The sequence below is a fragment of the Littorina saxatilis genome, linkage group LG8 (genome assembly GCF_037325665.1).
Source record: "Littorina saxatilis isolate snail1 linkage group LG8, US_GU_Lsax_2.0, whole genome shotgun sequence".
In the NCBI taxonomy this organism is placed as follows: Eukaryota; Metazoa; Mollusca; class Gastropoda; order Littorinimorpha; family Littorinidae; genus Littorina; species Littorina saxatilis.
In genome coordinates this window covers 25948653-25967121 of record NC_090252.1, presented here as the reverse complement: position 1 = coordinate 25967121, position 18469 = coordinate 25948653, and the positions used below count along the sequence as shown (strand labels likewise).

The following is an 18469-nucleotide window of genomic DNA, read 5'->3' as shown; positions in this document are numbered from 1 at the left end:
TGGGAAAAATGTGAAAAATAGCTGTTTTTTAGACAACATTTATGGCCCCTGCGACCTTGACCTTGAAGCAAGGTCAAGATGCTATGTATGTTTTTTGGGGCCTTGTCATCATACACCATCTTGCCAAATTTGGTACTGATAGACTGAATAGTGTCCAAGAAATATCCAACGTTAAAGTTTTCCGGACGGACGGACGGACGGACGGACGGACGGACGACTCGGGTGAGTACATAGACTCACTTTTGCTTCGCATGTGAGTCAAAAAGCAACTTGTGTAAATCTGGTATGACACAGCAAGTCATGTAGTATTCTGGTGATCCTCCATACTGTACTTCCGTGCCTTCTGCTCCAAACATATGGGAGTCGAGGCGTCCAAATTTCGGAAACTGGATCTCTTCCAAAGCCTTGTGTAATCTTTGATGTCAAAGCAAAGATACGTCGCTCTAGAAAGTATAGCGTGACATGCAAGTTCTACAAATTCTTCCAAGAGAAACAGCAAGCAAAAGTGTTTCCAGAATGATGTTCGTCTCGGTATTGTTATCTCATTAGTGGTCTCTCTCACGAATGTAGGATACGTTGGAATTAAGCTCAGAAAGAACGAAACCCCGTTTTATGCAAATTCAGTTCAGTTTTGATGTTTAGTCCGACAGATTGACTAAATGGTTTGATATCACTTTACGCAAATTGTTTGGAGGTGCATTGGTACGAGTTGTTCCTGCTCCTTTGTTGAAGAATACATACGGAAAAGGAAGAGACAAAATGGTTTTGTGAAGTGTTTTGTTTGAATAAATCAGATGTTTACAACCCTACCGTAGTTTTATGCTGATGGAATAAAATCACAAAATAACACACACACACACACAAACACTGTCTCTCATCACAACCACTTGTTTCGTTATAACCAAACACTTTTCACACAAGCATTTAAAAAACAAAACTAGACTGGAAAATACTGTTCAGATTTATTTTTCCTCCATTGACATGTTAAGTGTATTTTATCGTTCAACAAAACACAAATAATTTTCTTTCGCTATACCGGTACGGTGAGGGACAGTAATTACATCACAAACTAGAAGGGCATCAACAGTTCAGTTTGCACAAAGCAGAGCACATGTCAGTAACTCCACAAACACTAGCATCAAACAGACTTATTAACGCTTATGGGGTCTATTGTCGACCAAAAGAGTAGAATTCCCTGGAGGTGGAGTTCCTGTAGTGGGATTCCCACTCTTTTGGTCGACATAGACCCCTTCACCCATATTAACACCATTTACAAAGTCCCACTTGATGCGTTCAAGTGAAACGAGTGACTCGATCAAGTTCAAAGCAGTAATGTTAACCGTTCATTTGCCATGTACACCAACAGAGAAGCAATTCATTAAAGTAGAGCTACTGCTGGCAGCCAAGCAAGTTTCATTACGCTACACACGGCTGGGACACACATGAGTAATTATAATGTAAATGAGTCTATCTTTGCAAGAACTATCAAGCAAGTTTAAATCAACTTTAGGAAATCAAAAGGCTGTTGCTAGCAAAGTCTACACAATGAAGACCATACCATACCAGGAACAAAATATGCTATTACTGCAAGTGGGGACCTTCAACAAAGTCTACACAATGAAGACCATACCATACCAGGAACAAAATATGCTATTACTGCAAGTGGGGACCTTCAAATTATTACCACAGCTGTACACAAAAGAACAATGTGCTGCAAAAATCACACAGAAAGCTAACATTAACAAAAATGACTGAAGCATTAGAGCATTCTGAGCTCAAATGATAATCAAAGAAAACATCTTTTCAATGTGATGTGTGAAATCTGTTCTAATCACTTTAAAGATAATACTTCCCTTCCCATATAAAAACCATTACAGCTCTGTCCACCCTTTTACTTGTACGTGGGACATGGAACATCCCTCCACTAAAACAAACCCAAAATAAAAAGCCCCATTTCTTCCTGTACTGAGTGGGAATTTTTTTTGCAGATTTCTAATGGTGTTGGTTACCGAATTATTTCAGCAGAAGCATCCCACACTACAAAGAAAGCAGCACGGCTGTATTCATAGTGATTTACTACACAGTACCTTTCAACCATGTCTCATTGGGATCTGTCAAGTGGGAACGCTCAAAACATCTCTTTACTCTAGCACCATAATGATCAATACTTTTCACCAACCCACTGACATATCCACTTTCAACAGGATTTCTCTCTGCAAAGGATGAGTTATTTCCAGTAATGATCTATAGAAATCTCCATCCTTGCTGCCAGACTGCTTCAAGCCAGCTTTAAGAAGCATTTGACGAGCAACTCGGCGGGCAAGAAAACTGCCAATGGCACATCAATGAAGCCAAAGACAGCAACCAACTACAAAAGGCAGAGGAAAATCGTTCCATAACCAACACTTAATTCCTCGCAGAGAGAGGTCTTGCTACTTGCACACACACACCTGTGCATCGTAACTGGACAAGAATATGTTTCAACTTAAAATGAAAAATAAAAGCCAGACAGATATGGTAATCTGGAAATAACTGCATTTCGCCAGTACAAAACAGCAGTCAGAACAAATTCCTTTCTTTTTCTTGGGGAGGGGTTCTCAACTCTTTCAGTAATACCCAGGTCAAGCATCAACAACAAAAACACGCACAAATAAACGGAAAAAATCTGTCTTTCAGAAGAAAGTTTTTGTATTTCTGTTAAGAAAAAAAGTAGAATGGTGTAACATATTCCATGCAGCAGACTGAAAGGTTCACTCACATTAAAGTTAATATTTGGGACAGGAATCTCTGTATTGCACTAGGTATTTAATCAGACAACGGTACCGACAAAAGAATTTGTAACCTGAGCACAAAGCTCAAACTGCTACTGACACAGAAAGGGTTCATTGATCATGAGGAGTTGCATACATGTAGATGCTACACACAAAAAATCACGCAAAAAGATATAGGATGAATCATGGCATTTGTATAAATCAACGGGTCAAAGATCACAGACACAGCAAACTTTTTTTCCCCCTTTTTCGTTTAAACTACGAGCTGAAATTTGCGGACATGCACAAATGTACTAACTTTGACTCTTTGTCACACACACTTTTATACATATGTACACTACCTTTCAATATATGCTGTAGGTAAAGACAACTATACATCACATTTACTTTCTTTCTTTCGCTCTTCTGTGGGTGTTATTATCCAACCAAATTGTTTTAAGCATTCATAAAGCACTGTTTCAGTGTTTGCCACTAATCTCTCATTGTACATTTGTAGTCATTTAGATGAATGGGACACCTTCAACCACAGTTGATCAATACACAAAACACATCACACCAAACCCAAGGACATACATACATACACAGGCTCTTTTACCCAGGGATCCAACCCGCACACATGTGTACACACTCACAGACACACACTTGACTTCTCACTCATCTGTCGTCATCACAAAGTCTTTGGCAGGAGGTGCATGCTCCACCCAGCCACTGGAACCAACACTGGTAGAAAGCAAAGCACACTCTACAAAAGGGAAGCTTCCGTCAGGGGCTGGGTGGAAAGGAAGGGGGAGGTAACTAGGATGTCTGGCACTGCATGCGATCGGCTCCACTACCACCACCCCCTCCTCCCCCTTCTGCACCGTCATCGTCAGAATCGTCGTCGTCACTGTTGTCGCTGGAGCTGGATACTTCCTCTCCCTCCTGGCGTAGCTAGATGAGAAATAGTAAGAATGATTAGTCAAATATCACTTCTACATTTTAACAACAGTTCAACAGATATACATAATTATATTGGATATATAGGCAAATGTTTAAAAACAATCTCCTCTAAAACTTTTGATAATGAATATGGAATATGTTTATTAATGATCCAATTTACGCCCCCATGGGAGGCTTCTTCAGGGTGATAGAATGATGAAGCTGAAACAGAACGCAAGGCGGAATTCTGTAATGGTTCTGTGAATATGGTTAGTAATGGTACCGAACAACCGTTCTGATCAAACAAAATGATTTACAAGTTTCTTACAAAACACAGACACTAAAAAAGTCAAAAATCGATTCCCATGAAGCTGACTCTCTATCTCAAAAACACATGTATGATTACCGGTATAACAAAGCTGCCAGGAAAGAAAAGACCAAAAACTTATGAGAAGATTGCGCCACCAAGAGTATGGTGTGACGTAATACCATGGTATCAATATATATATATACGACTAGTGTCTGTGTGTCTGTGCTCAATGCACGGCCAAAGTTCTCGATGGATCTGCTTCAAATTTGGTGGGCTTATTCAGAGAGACCCCGGACACAATCTGGTCGATGAGAATTTTCAACACGTGCTCTCAGCGTGCAGCGCTGAACCGATTTTGGTTTTTCTCTGGATCCATTTCCAGTAACTCTTCCTTATCTTCTCCAGTGTTTTCAGCGTTTACCTCCCTTCCTTCGTGTGGCGTCAATCCATATTCCCGTTTCTATTTTTAGAAGGTCACTGTCGACAACGCTTAATCCATATTCCCGTTATACTATTTTTAGAAGGTCACTACTCTTCTCCAGTGTTTTGCGCGTTTATCTCCGTTCCTTCGTGCGGTGCGCCGGCTTTGGGTATTCGGCTCGACTTTTCCCCGGCGCAGCCGTACCCGGCGAAGCGGGTATTCATCTAGTTGGATATATATGTACAGTGGAACCCCTCTTTCAAAACTTAACCTTTGTGAAGAACTTGCTTTCTCAGATTTTCTGTCAACCTCTGCTATTTTAAGACTTCCTCAATTTGAAGACATGATTTTCTCTGTGGGTTTTTCATTGGTCTTAAAAAGGTATATGGGTACGGCATCATTAATTCAAGACTGGTATACATGAAGATATCATAATGTTCTTGTGTCTACTTTCCGTCACAGTGCATTACAAGGCGCAACATTCTTTTGGGTTAAATATCACAGAAGGTTGGAACTGACCCTCCTTCGAGCAGAGCGTCTGAAGTGATGCATGATGAACCACAGCATCTGTCCGTCAATCATCTCAGGCTCATGGAAACGATCGTTCTCTCTGTCACGTCGGTTTTTCCTCTTCACCTGTAACACACACAAAATGTTTTTGTAAACAAAAGGGGTGCAGTCCTGAATTAACCCTGTGGCAGTGACATCGCATACTGAAAGAAGAGCGATCACTTGAGACTCGCTCAATGGGACCATGAACTCACACAGGGCTAAATTGGGTTATTGCCACAAAAGGAGTGAGAGTTATGTTCCTTGCTGCTTACTTATCTGTCCACTGAAGTTGAAGGGACTCTAAAAACCTACAACCATCTGTTCACTCATGTACTGCTGAAGGCAAAAGAAAGCCTTTTTGAGATAGGCTAAAATAATATCTCATGACCTTTCTTCCCTTTATTTTGTTGTCAAATAGCAATTTTCAGACTTTGTCATCATTTGACTTCAGTATTCATGTTAGCCGGAAAGTATTTATAATTTTACCCATTTTAATGTGAAAATACCAGAAAAGAAACTTTTCCTAAGTTCTTCCAGTTTTTATTCCATCTGACAGCATTTTGTATGAAAAGCAAAGCTTTTGCCATGTTACTGCACCTTGCTTACCTGACCATTTATTGTGGGGTGTATCCTTCTTGTCACAGAGGCAATATTGGTTTACAAAAATACCTATTGCAATCACTGAACTGTTCCTGCACATTACCAACTACAGTGCCACAGATAGACCGAAATGTACATAATTTCAAACACGGGTACTAGTGTAAAGTTAGAAACAAAACAAAACAATCAGTCCTGAACAGCCAAATAGGTTGAAGGGACATGTGCACAGTTTTGGACAGCAGCACCGCGTTCCTTACCACGGTGAGTCCGTCCAGTTTGGTGGGGCCGTGTGCAGAGGGCGCCCAGATCTTGACGTCGTGGTCCAGTCCACTGGTAGCCAGCACTGGGGCAAAGGGGTGGGGCTCCAGAACATTCACCTGTCAATCACCAAATACCTTTCAGTCAAAAAATACCTTTCATTCAACAAATACCTTTCCGTCAACAAATACACTCAGCAAAGCCCAGGCTCTATGAAGAGGTAGGGTGTCAATCCTAGGTTATCGGGAAAACTGCTGGACAAAAAGATGATCTCCTGCATTTAAAGAAAGTCCTAAACAATGAGGTGAAACCCAGGGCCGTCCCAACTGCCAATCAGCAATAGTACCAGTAATCCGCTCTTCATGTTGAACTGACATTATCAATTCAATGTAAAATTTCATTTCTCTAATAATGGCATCCAATAAAGTTGGGGGGGGGGGGGGGGAGGGAGGAGAAAGTAATATGCAACACAAAAGTGTTTAGTTTTTAGTCTCATTCTTATCTGAACTTGCTGTTGGGTCTCTTAATATCAGTTATTTGGTCATGCACACAAAGCAGATAACAAAAAGCAATATTGTTGCCAAGAACAGTTGACACCTGCAATGTGAGGCCCCTCCGATGAGAGGACACTTTCCAACAAAGGACACCTGCTGTCCCTCCATTATCTTTGCCAAAATATACCTGTCATGACAGGTCACCTGCAATGTAGGGACATATTTGACTGGTCCTAAGGGTGTCCTTTCATCGCAAGTACCACTGTCATGGCGATTACCACTGTTGTAAAGAGACAAGTGCCACTGACCACGCCACAGTCGTCAGCCTCCATAAACTGCGCAATCTGCTCTGTCTCCTTCTCCCACAGAAACACGTGACCGCAGTCACTGCCGCTCACAATGTACTCGCTGCGAGGCCCGTAGAAATTCACACCCTTCACTGCAACATAGGCAAGTCATTCGTGAAATTCACAGTGGAGAATCCTACAACTTCAGGCAATACTCACGTGATATTTAGGTTGCAGTGAACACTGTCGTAATCCCCAAATTTGACAAATTCTTACATCTCTGTTTGCATACTGTCACAGTCTGTCTAAAGCCGACTTATTATTCCTTTTCCAAAAGTTCACTTGAGAAATCTCCTTTCTAAATGTCTCAAAGTTGAACTTTCAAGAAATACCAATGAAAAACAATGCCAGATAGGCTCTCAGTTCCAAAAAAAACATAATTCATTGAATCTGAAGCCTACAAAAGCAAACTCCACTGTGGATGAAACACGGGGTCCAACAGCAAATTCAGATAATAATTTCTGATATACTTTATTTCCTTTTAAAGTTCCAAGAAACTGTAACAGCTGAGCAAACACAAGCAGACTCTGTCATAGACTTACAATAATGGCATGAAAAAAAAGTGCTGTTTTGTCATGTAAGCATCCCTGGACTGAACTAACCAACCAACTAGAAATTCTAAACACACTATACAGCAAAGATGTATGAAACACTGAGACAGACATCCTGCATGCAACAAATCAGTATTGTTCAAGACCTGTTGCATTATTGCGATGGCCAACATAGCGGTGGGTAAAACTGGCGCCATCTGAATGACTGTTGTCAAACAGGTAGATGTCTTCGTCATTGTAACTTCCAAGGATTTCTGCAAAACATACAAGTCTTACAATGCAAATCAACACAAAACATACAAGTCTTACAATGCAAATCAACACAAATGTGTCCCTCACACCCACCCACTTGCTTCCAAAACTTAAACAGACTTGCTTTCTCAATACATAGTAAGGCCAAAAAAAAAAAAATTGTCTGTTTCTGGTCACCCGACCGACCCTAAATTTCGGCGCCGACCCTAAACTTTTTTTTTCCAAACTCAAATTTTTTTATTTTTTTTTTGGTGGTAAAGGACAGGGTGAGAAAATGAACAACAAAAACGTGTGAAAACGAAAGTCCGCTGACGATTTGTAAATGTGTTGAGTGTCTTGTCTCTATCCAGTCTCTTTGCGCGATTTTTAATTAGTTTTATTGGTCTACATTTGGGGTAAAAAAAAAATTAAAAAAAAATAAAAATCCCGACCTACCGACCCTATTTTTTTTAGCCATGTTACCAGAAACAGACTTTTTTTTTTTGGGCCTAATAACTTGCACAAATAATGCGTTACCACGAACACCAGTACTCCAGGAAGAGAAATATTTGCATGATGGGAAAGACAAGACATCCTACTATGCTTTGTTTCAACACCCCTATTCCAAAGTAAAACTTAACTGACAGGGTTATTCTACCTGAATCTGCAAAAGCATTTTCGAGACTGAGATTAAGTTACAGCTAAACCAAAAATGTGTTTAAAGGTGCTCTCCACCAACTTATGACACTGTACTTTAACCGTAATCATTCCGGAAGCTGCTTTTTAATTTAAGCATGTTTTTAAGCAGTCTTCATGACCAAATTGTAATAATATTGTCTCTATGTCTATCCAAGGCCCATATATTACTCAACAAAAAAAGTCCAGGTAATTCCAGTACATAAGTGCAATAGAAATGTTACCCTGGTGCATATTTAGATATTACTGCAAGGTCACTATGCTCTCTCCCATGTATATCTCCAAACTTGACTTCAAATGTTGAATTTCAGTATTGTAAACTTTCAACACATTTATCATCAGATTTACCTGTGCCATTGTAGTTGTAGCAAGCACATGTGACGTTGGCTTTCATAGAGATGTTTTCCTGCAAGCAAGCAAACAGATATAATCACTGATCACGCTAAAGGCAAGAAAAAATACAGTCAACAAAAATTGGTCACCAAGTTGTTTTCACCATTAACAGCTTCAGTTTGATAATAACAACAACAAAAACACTCTCAAATGTAATCAAACTGGTAGGATTGACTGGCCGACAATTTCTTTTCCGGTATTGTCACACACAAAAATGGTCAAATACTTTACATGTCCCGCTTAAAGTACCACTGGATATATGATATTGGGCAACAGAAAACATTGCACTTTTACATGAATACAGCCAGTAACAATTATCATAATCATACAGACACAAAATAGACGCGAAAGTTTGCCTGAGAGTGTTCGGACAAAAAGGAAGGAACTGATAAACTGGAGGAACTGATAAACTACATACCTCTGAACTAATTTCAGAAAGTTTAAAAAAAAAGAAGAAGAAGAAGAAGAAAAAAAGAAAGAAAGCAAAAGAATACATACCAGATGCTGAGGGCAGAACTTTTTCACTATTCCTCCATTGACCTCCTAAGCAAACAGAATGCAGCAGAACATGTGGAATCATACACAAATTATGCATGCAACACATATTGAGTCAAAGGATGCACAACCACATAATTAAAAGAGAAGCTATCGCCTTGTATTAGCAGTCTGTCCCCTCCCTCAGCTTACTGTTGAATATTCTGTAGGGATCTCATGTTACAGCACATCTCATCTGCCTGTACATAAACATTACATGAACACCACATCCAAGAAAATAGATAATCAAATGAGACAGAGCGCGCGCCAATAATGAGATCTGAGAAACAAAGGGAAGTAAGCACTCTCAATATAAAAGTAAACTGGTTCCGCATAATTCTCACTTACTTTTTGCACACGTCATGTTTCTCAGATCACCACACCCACAGCTTACATAGTTCATAATACTCATAGAGGCATGGTATATTTCCCTCGGGTATAGATCCTTTTTCTCAATTCCCCTCCTACCCACACTTACCTAAAACAGCCTCACGACTGGGTGGGGGCAATTTTCCTGTTCCTTACATTAAAAAGAAATGTAACTTTTTTTTTGTAATCTCACAAATTGTATTCATGAGCTTACACACTACAAGATAGCATGCGATTTTTTCTGTTTAGAAAGCAAATAAATAATAATCACCTCATTTATTTTCCTCTTGTCATATATCCTGTACAAGAAAAGGAAGAGTTAGTGTAAGACAAGAAGCCACATGACAAAAATACCTCAGATGAGACACTGGCTACTACAGTCTACAGGTCTACATAATTAATAATTTAACTAGCATAAATATACATGAGAATGGAGTATCAGTTTCCACGCATGAAAGAGATTTCACTAAGTTTTCACGACTCAATCTACACTATCGTTTCTTTTCTTCTTACAGCAAATCATAATTCATGGAACATACTCATAATCCTTGTCCTATAAGTCAGAGAATAGCCATGACTCAGAATCATCCAGTCAACTTTCATCACAATTTGGTGCATTCTTAATCTGACTCTCTTCGCTTCAGTTGCGACGATAACCTAAAAAGGTTCCTGCAATGTACCGATCCTGATCGTGAGGTTAGGGCAAAATGTATGACATTTGAAGGTAAAGAGTGTTCCAGTACACACAGCAAGACATGAATAGCTGCGTTACTACCAGAGCATACCTGATGAAGTGATCTCTCCCACCAGTGCAGAATTCATTGGAGTTGGCTGGGTTAGAGTGGATTGAGTACAGGGCTACTTTGGCGTCATTCTCCTTCGTTACAACCAACCTGAAATAATCAATATGAATGCAAACCCTGTCATGTTACAAACTCAAACAGAAAACACTAAAAAGTAAAATAGACTCACAGTCACAACCACCAACTCTGCCAACACCTCAGTCCAGAAGACCCGGTAGCTCAGTTGGTAGAGCACTGTACTTATGATCGGAGGGTCACGGGTTCCAATTTGGGCCGGAACGGACACGAGTCAGCTTTATGTAATGTTCCACCCCTGTGTCACCACTGTGGCATGTAAAAGACCTCGGTCATTCTGCCATAAGTGCAGTTGGCTGGTTACACCTAAACACGCACACACCTGGGTAGCGCAACACTGTTGCTGCTAGCTTTCCACTGGGAGGAAACGACCCGAATTTTCCAGCGATAGGACAATGAAAATAAAAAAAATAGTTTTCAGGTACCAAGGCTTGTAAAAGTGAAACTGCCACACAGCAATACTTGTGACACAGGATACAGTGCAGGCACAACAGAACAAATATAAATGTGAGCTCGCATACCAGCGGATGTTGACCTTCAAGTTGAATCACAGACAGCTAAAATTATCATTTACATGAGCGGTAAGCCAGTGAAGGCAGCAAATCAGTGTTGTTCCCAGGCCTCGGTCTTTGTTCATTGACACATACTTTTCTCACCCAAAGCACTGGTCTGACCTCTGGCCGGTCGACTGTCTGATAGTTTTGACATGTAGAAGATCTTCTGACAGAACAGCATTTTTGTAGACAGGGCATTTGGACCTTGCACCCCCCCCCCCCCCCTCCCCTGTAACATTACTCTCTCGAAAGACACCAGTATAAGCTTTTCTCACCCCAGATAACAAGGTTTTGAAGTGTAAAGCGCAACTTACTTTTGAGCTTTGTCTTCTCGCAAGTCAATCTGGTAGGTCAACGCATCCTCACCACAGCTGAGGAACACATGGGGCGAGTCATACTCCAAGGCAAGCTGCACATCAACAAACACATTTCTTTGACGTAAATGCTTTCCACTAATGGTTGGAAGGTTGGTTGGTTTGGTGTTGTCTTTTAACGTCCCTTCAACTTTGAAATATAAACAAGGTGAGCAAGATGAGGGTGTGTTTTTATAGCCTTCCTTCATTTAAATAATCAGCACAATGAACAGAGCAATCACGATAACTGAATATATTTCTCTGTTGTGAATGGTGTTTTCGTTTAAATTCTATGTTATTTAAAGTTGTGAAATGCACCACAAATAAATCTTTCACTGGAGATAACAATGAAGTTATCTACGTCCCATCGAGGCCTACCCCTCCCTCTCTCTTCTACTACACAGTTTGAAATAAAGCAGCAGAACCAGCAAGATGCAAGGCGACCCTGTAGCACTAAACACTAGCAGCATACCTTGTGTGCAGCCCCGCGATGCTGTGCCAGTTTCTTGGTGCCTTTGCAGATACCGGTGAGGGAGAGCTCTGCCAGTCGCACCTGTCCATCCCTGGCACAGCTCACCACGTGGCAGTCACCGCTGAATGGCATGAACTTGGCCTGCAGCAATAGGCACACAGTAGCATACGTCATGACATGTACAGGATAAAGGTGAAATTACATGAAGACATTTTTATATTGAGTGCAGGCACAGCTCACCATGAACCGTACAGAAACAGCTGGCAACATTATAAATATAATATAATAAATATATATTATATTTATAATATATATTACATAATTTACAGTGGCATTTTTACACGTCTCAGCATCTTACCCTATTTCTACATGGTAATGAAAGTGAGGCCTGCAAAACCAAGGCCTGAAACGAAGTTGTACATGCCACATGGTGAAAGAAATCCCAAGCAAGATGAGTGAAAGGTAATTTAACCATGTCACAGTGACTCCATCCTAAGGCCTATCTTACACTGTGCCGAATATCCTTGTGAATATGAACATGTTGTATTCGGCAAAAAAAGAGACGAATGGACAGGAAAAAATATTGAAAATTCGAAGCCTTACCGATCACTGCGAATGCATACAAATCCATAGTCTTGCGGATGTATTACGAACGTTGCGAGTGGCCTTGCGAGTGCTTGCAAACATTTTACGAATAAAGCGCTTATGCAATTCGCATTGTTCGTAATACTGCTCTTAGTCTTACACTGTGCCGAATTTCCCTTGCGAATAGAATTCACCAATAATTCGTAATGATCGGGACATGGTCGCAAGACATTCGTAAATGTTCTTAACCATTCGTCTCTTGTTGCGAATATTAGCAACATGCTCCTAATATTCGCAAGGAATGCATATTCTTCAGTATTCGCAAGCCATTCGTAATCATCGTAAAGGTATTCGTAGCGCTCGCAAGGCGTTCGCAATGATCGGTACACATTCGGAAGCACTCACAACTATTCGTAAGACATTCGCAAGAAATGTGTATATGAACATGTTGTATTTGGCCCAAAAAAGAGACTAATGGACAGGAAAAATGTTGACCATTCGAAGCCTTACGAATCCTTGCGAATGTCTTACGAATGGTTGCGACTGCTTGCGAATGTCTACTGATCATTGCGAATCTATATTCACAAGGATATTCGGCACAGTGTAAGACAGGCATAACGAATGTTTGCGAATGCCTTGCGAGGCAAGGGCGATTTGGCACAGTGTAAGAGTAGCATAAAGTATGACTTTTTGGTGGTGTGCAAAAATTATATTATTCTTTTCTTTAATGTTCATCTGCAATGTAAAACAACCAAACACACCTGAAACACATTACTTCGATGACCGCTGTCGTAGATTAGTGCTCTGCGATTTCTGACCCAGTTCCAGAGAACAATGTGAAGGTCATCTGAACCACTAGCCAGCAAAGTGCCTGGGGTAATAAATCAAACAAATGATTAATACTTTACAAATTAGAACGTTTTGGAGAAAAGGGAAATGTTACAGAAATAGAAAAATATTACAATTCACACTCCACTGAAAATGAAACATTCATACTCGTAGCATAATTAATTTCAATAACATAATAAAAAACTAACAAAAGGGGCATGGCAAAATGGAATGAAAGTTAGCAATATCAGTATGCTATCACTGTCAGTATCATCTCCTTTAATCAGTGATGGCGCTAGATATCTTTCAAACCGGTATGACATCATGAGCTGACCACAATGCTCTCACCAAAATCGGTCAACCTGCCAAGGCAACCAGTCAAAGGCAAACAATGACTAAATCACTGTTTATCAATGCCATTGACACGCAGACGTTTTATGTGGAATCATTTCAGGTTATCCCCCCCCCCCCCCCCCATTTCAAAGCGACTGCCGCACAACATGAACACATCAGCCGCTGAGAGAGAGAGAGAATGAGAGAGCGGAGCTGGTGTACGTATGTAATTTTCCAGTAAGCTCATGATCGCATGCCGGCTTTAGCATCCTGCTGTTATTTTGACGTCATTTTTGACGTTTCTTAACACGACCTTGCAACACCAAGCCTCATCAATTTGTTTTCCATGAGACAATGGCAACATTGTTTCAACACGACACCTGTCACTACAAGCTATGCAACTAACTCTCTCTCTCTCTCTCTCTCGTACAGACCATGGATTCTTTATAAAGGATGTTTTCCCCCACTCTTTATTTTTTTTACCTGTCAAACCAATTAACAATCGACCGAGCACCATTTTTTTTTTAATCCGTATTGGCGAATCTCAATCGGTAAAATACCGGAAATTACCGGTAAACACGATCCCTGCTTAAACATTACACACACAAAACACTGACAGTGACAGGTCAAGGCTATGTTTTAGACAAATACTTAGACAATAACAAATCAAGTGATTTCCTTCTCACTCCTACGAGTCCTAGTCCTATATTTGCACTTTTCTCCTTCAACATATGATATATATAATAACTTGACTTTCCCTTCTGTTAAAAAATGAGAACACTGGGGGGATGGTTGCAGTCCTACTAGAACGCAGGGGTAGAGTCATTAAACTGGATTAATCGGGGTCACATTTTGGTTGCATCTGGCTTTGCAGAGGATTTTCTCTAAAAATTCACAAGTAGTAACCATTAAAATAAGCCTGACAATCTTCACAAATTCAGCAAACTCAGTGAGGTGTAAAATGTTGAAACGGGTCTAAAAATGGAACTGTCCCTGAAATGTTGACAGTTTAAGCAAAACAATAAGTTCAAAAGACAAGTATCAGCTGAACAACAGAGTAGGTTCTTACCAATGCGGTTGAAGTGCAGAGCATTGACACAGCCATCGTGGTATTCCATCTTGTACTGCAGCTTGAGTCGCTGCACCATCTGCAGCGAACCTTGCACTCTCTCCCTGAACAGAGATGGCGGGGTGCGGTTTGTCATCCCGATCTCACGCTGCCTCAAGTCCGACAGTGCAATCCACTTGTGTTTTGGCCAGGGCTTGTCGCTCTTTTCCCGCCCTTCTTCTTCTTTGTCGCTCTTTTCCCCGGTATCCATGGCAGCAGTGTCACCGTCCTCATCCGAGTCTGTGTCACTGCTGGACAAAGCCGGTTCATGTCGTCGCTTACGCTTGGAAGAGACTGCATCAGCTGCTTCATCTTCATCATCCTCATCACTGCCGTGACGCATTCCCTCATCCGTGTCGTTAACATGTGCATCAGAACTGCTGACACCATCTGTTGTCTCCATGTTGATAGTGTCTCGAAAGCCGCCCCTCTGGTTGCTCTGGTTGGGGGACGCGTCACTGCTGTCCAGGTTATTGTCTGAGAAGGAAGCATCAACGTCACCATCGTCGTCCGGTCTGCTATGACTATCTTCTGATTTGACCGACTCGGAAAAGCCGGTGCTGTCCACAAAACATTCGCTGACACTGTCCCCACAATCCGCATCTGAAGATAGTCCATCCTTGGTGCTGGCAGAAGATGATTTTTCCACATCAATTCCGCTGTCGTTCTTCTGCAGTTTGCGCACCCCAACCAAGTCTCCTTCACTGCTGCTGGAGTCGGGGAGTTTGGGATCAGAGCCAGTGGTGCTCACATTAGTTTTAGAGGAGGCTTTGTCGCTGATACTTCCACCCTCCGCGTCATCTGGGCTTCCCGCACTGTCAGGTAATGGTGCAGCTTCTGCCATAGCTGAGCTAGGGAGAATTGCACAACGATTCAAGAATACAATTAGCTACAGCAGAAAGGAGGCACACTTTTTCTGCTCATCAAGTCCTCATGGCACTATTTGTCCATTTAGTTTGTCCCAGTGTCTTGCTTATGTGTACACTTGATATCACCTGCACACACACACAAAAGGAAATAAGAGTAATTCCAGACAATAGCTTGTCATTGTAGCACTGAGTATAGAGATTATAAATGAACTTCTGTTTACATCTAAGTATTTTGTACTTTTATTTGCAAAACTTTACTTTTAATCTTATTCAAAACATTTATAGGGCCATAAAATGTCAAGTCTTGAGCCTTCCAGGTAAAAGATTTCTTCTCTTCAGTAAAGAAATTGCACCAATAAAACTATTTTTTCATCTTTTAAAAAAAGGTTTTGAGAAACTTAAGCAAGTTTATTCAACTTGTCACAAAAAATTAGTTGCAACATTTTTCCATCACGTGGACGATTGTGGATAAGCCAGCACCAAAAATGGTCTAAGCACAGAATTACTGGACAATAAAGTTTAATCGCAGAACGGCAGCAAAATGTGTTAGTCACCTCGTGTTAAAGTATCAATCGATCAAACTTGCTGCATAAATACATATCCTGTTTCACACATACTAAGTTTCTGCCTCTGCCGGGAGCTTTCAAGTTTGGTGAGTCAAGAAAAAGTTATTCTCTTGGTAGTATTACTCTTTTTGCTCACAACTCATTTGCTATACATGTGCTATATTTTGCAGAACACTTTATGAGAGGAAACAGTGATGCAGCGATCGCTAAGCACGCGTGTCAGTTTCTCACACTGCCTTGACCTCGACCTCAAGCAAAACTCACGTAATGTCAGGCAAAACACTTTGTCACTCACATACTTGGGGCTAGCGATCCAGCGTTGCCGCAACCAATCATCAACTGCGATATGTATATTTTCCAAAGAAATATGTCGAGCGGACACTGCTTAACATACACAACTGGTCAACCATGTGTTTCCTGTTTGACCATGTGTTTCCTGTTCGTCCGAGGTTTTGTTAACAAGGCGCAACTCCTGTCCGCTTATAAATCCTGACAGAGGCATTTCAGGAAAACGTCTATTTCATGAGTTGTAGAAGGATTTTTGGAAATTGAATCCATCAACCCCTTACCTTAAAACTAACCTTTCAAATTTGGTTATGGTAGAAACAAGAAGGTTGTGAGACTTTAAAAGCCATTCCTAGCCCAAAACTGCAACTGACATTACCAACGTGAAATGGGCCCGCATGACTAAACCCCGTTGGGCGTTACTGCTTCAAGTTCAACTAAAATAACTTGACATAGGGGTTACACATTGTATGTACACATCTGAACCACTGCATAAAAATTCCTTTAACTGCAACAGGGTGTAGGTGACAGGACCTGTTCCTCAATCTATATGTAGTGTCTATACTGTTGGTTTTGACTCTGAGGGTGGTGCGTATCTAGAAACTACTACATGTATACTAATAAGTAATACTAATAGTATATGAAAATTATACATATATATAAAATATATACACAGAAAGGAGGTTCTTCCAAGAAACTTAGAAATTCACAGTTATTGAAGCTGTTGTTGAACTATGATGCCTGCTACATGAACCAGTGAACGCTTCCAGTCTCGTATGAGGATTATCTGCGAAAAGAATTATTTCCAGATCGCTGACAACGGGCGCAATGGACTGCGCCTGGTGGGTTCAGGGTTGAACTTTTTTTTAGATCTCCCAGGTCTACTTATGTGCAGACCTGCTACTGCTAGTGCCTTATACCCCTTTGTGTGTACACGCAAGCACAAGACCAAATGCGCACGGAAAAGATCAAGCGTATGCGGGAGTTTCAGCCCATGAACGCAGAAGAAAAAGAAGAAGAAGATTGCTGACTTGGAGAAGACCCATAACAATGTGTATTCTGTTCACTCATGTATCTGATTCTGACTGAGTCGCCCCGTGGAATGTGGTATGGAACCTTTGAGTTTGATAAATACCACGTGGAGACTATTAGTTACATGTCAATCAGGTCACATCTTTGTCTTAAAAAGTCAGGAACCTTAGATGTTTTAGCCGCTATGGCTATGAGTATACATGCTTTGTCTCGGTTACGGCTCAGCATTTAATTGTAGAAGCTCGACTCATTTTCAATGTCCGGACACAAAGTTCTGTGACACTGATATGGTTGCCAGACTAACTCACTGAGCATCCACAATCCAGTGCACAGTACGTGGACCAAGGTCTTGTACAAAATCTAAAAGCTGTCGTCTTCAAGGTAATTTGAACGTAATTTTTATATTATACAGATGATGGAGATCTATGTCCGTTCGCCATAGAAATTGCATGGAGGCTGCAAACTTGCATTTCACCCCAAATTATCTTAAACTTAATACGTTTTCCAATAAAGTACATTACCTTGCGGTACGAAACAGAATAAAAGAGCATGAAGTTGAGAAAGCAGACAAATTAAACACGCGCATTCCACTTCAAAGTTCAACACTAACTGCCAAAGTGTCATTCTGAATCTAAACGAACCGACGGCCTTGAGAATGTTTATGCACGATGCTGCCTTGCATTTACGTGGATGGTAACAGCCAAAAAAACTTTATTCTGAAAGAACAATCACCAAACTCCTTTATAGAAAACAAAGGTAATCAAAATCTTGTATCTTCATCCAAAATGAAGACAGTTCCGTTTGCATTCGAAGGAATTGTTGGCAGCCATCTTTGACATGGCATAGTTGAACTGCAAAACCAAAACAAACTCCCTGGGTTGCAGTAGACAATTGTCTGTCACAGTGTCGGTTCTCATTAACTTGCCATTAAAACGAAAACGGACGACAGATGATAAGCCATACAATGAATGCGAATAATATCACGCTGATGTCCTGTCTGCAGTACGATTTCTGTGCCTTTTCTCACCTTACCTTCTCCGCATCTGGATTCGCCTTGTTTTGCTCTACTCATACATGTGTGCAGACCTCTCGATGTCGTGATTTCATTGGTTTGTAATACAATGTATTCTAATCGAAACAAAATAAAATGCATTCAATATT

At 40.8% G+C, this 18469-nt stretch overlaps 1 protein-coding gene across 2 annotated transcripts; it reads right to left on the bottom strand.

Annotated features, from left to right (window-relative positions):
• Positions 1 to 950: 950 nt before the first annotated feature.
• LOC138973151 (DDB1- and CUL4-associated factor 8-like) lies at positions 951 to 18407 on the bottom strand. 2 transcript variants are annotated; one of them, XM_070345827.1, is made up of 15 exons: positions 18341 to 18407; positions 14518 to 15551; positions 13049 to 13158; positions 11703 to 11843; positions 11192 to 11286; positions 10231 to 10338; positions 9717 to 9744; positions 9041 to 9085; positions 8498 to 8555; positions 7369 to 7476; positions 6633 to 6763; positions 5830 to 5949; positions 4940 to 5056; positions 1671 to 3701; positions 951 to 1598 (listed from the first exon to the last, which is right to left on the bottom strand). In XM_070345827.1, the coding sequence occupies exons 2-14, from the start codon at positions 15398 to 15400 to the stop codon at positions 3567 to 3569; spliced, it is 2079 nt and encodes a 692-aa protein (XP_070201928.1). In that variant the 5' UTR covers positions 15401 to 15551; positions 18341 to 18407; the 3' UTR covers positions 951 to 1598; positions 1671 to 3566. The 2 variants fall into 2 exon arrangements, with proteins under 2 accessions (XP_070201928.1, XP_070201927.1); XM_070345826.1 differs by having other exon boundaries at positions 18336 to 18390.
• Between the last annotated feature and the right edge of the window lie 62 nt (positions 18408 to 18469).

What these genes read in the sequence shown, in the direction of transcription:
- LOC138973151 (XM_070345827.1), bottom strand. Translation starts at nt 15,400, where the DNA reads ATGGCAGAAGCTGCACCATTACCTGACAGTGCGGGAAGCCCAGATGAC. An exon ending in ATCGAAGTAATGTGTTTCAG is followed by an intron (nt 11,844 to 13,048) that starts GTGTGTTTGGTT and finishes CTATTGCTGCAG; the next exon opens with GCCAAGTTCATGCCATTCAG. An exon ending in CGAGAAGACAAAGCTCAAAA is followed by an intron (nt 10,339 to 11,191) that starts GTAAGTTGCGCT and finishes TGATTATTTCAG; the next exon opens with GTTGGTTGTAACGAAGGAGA.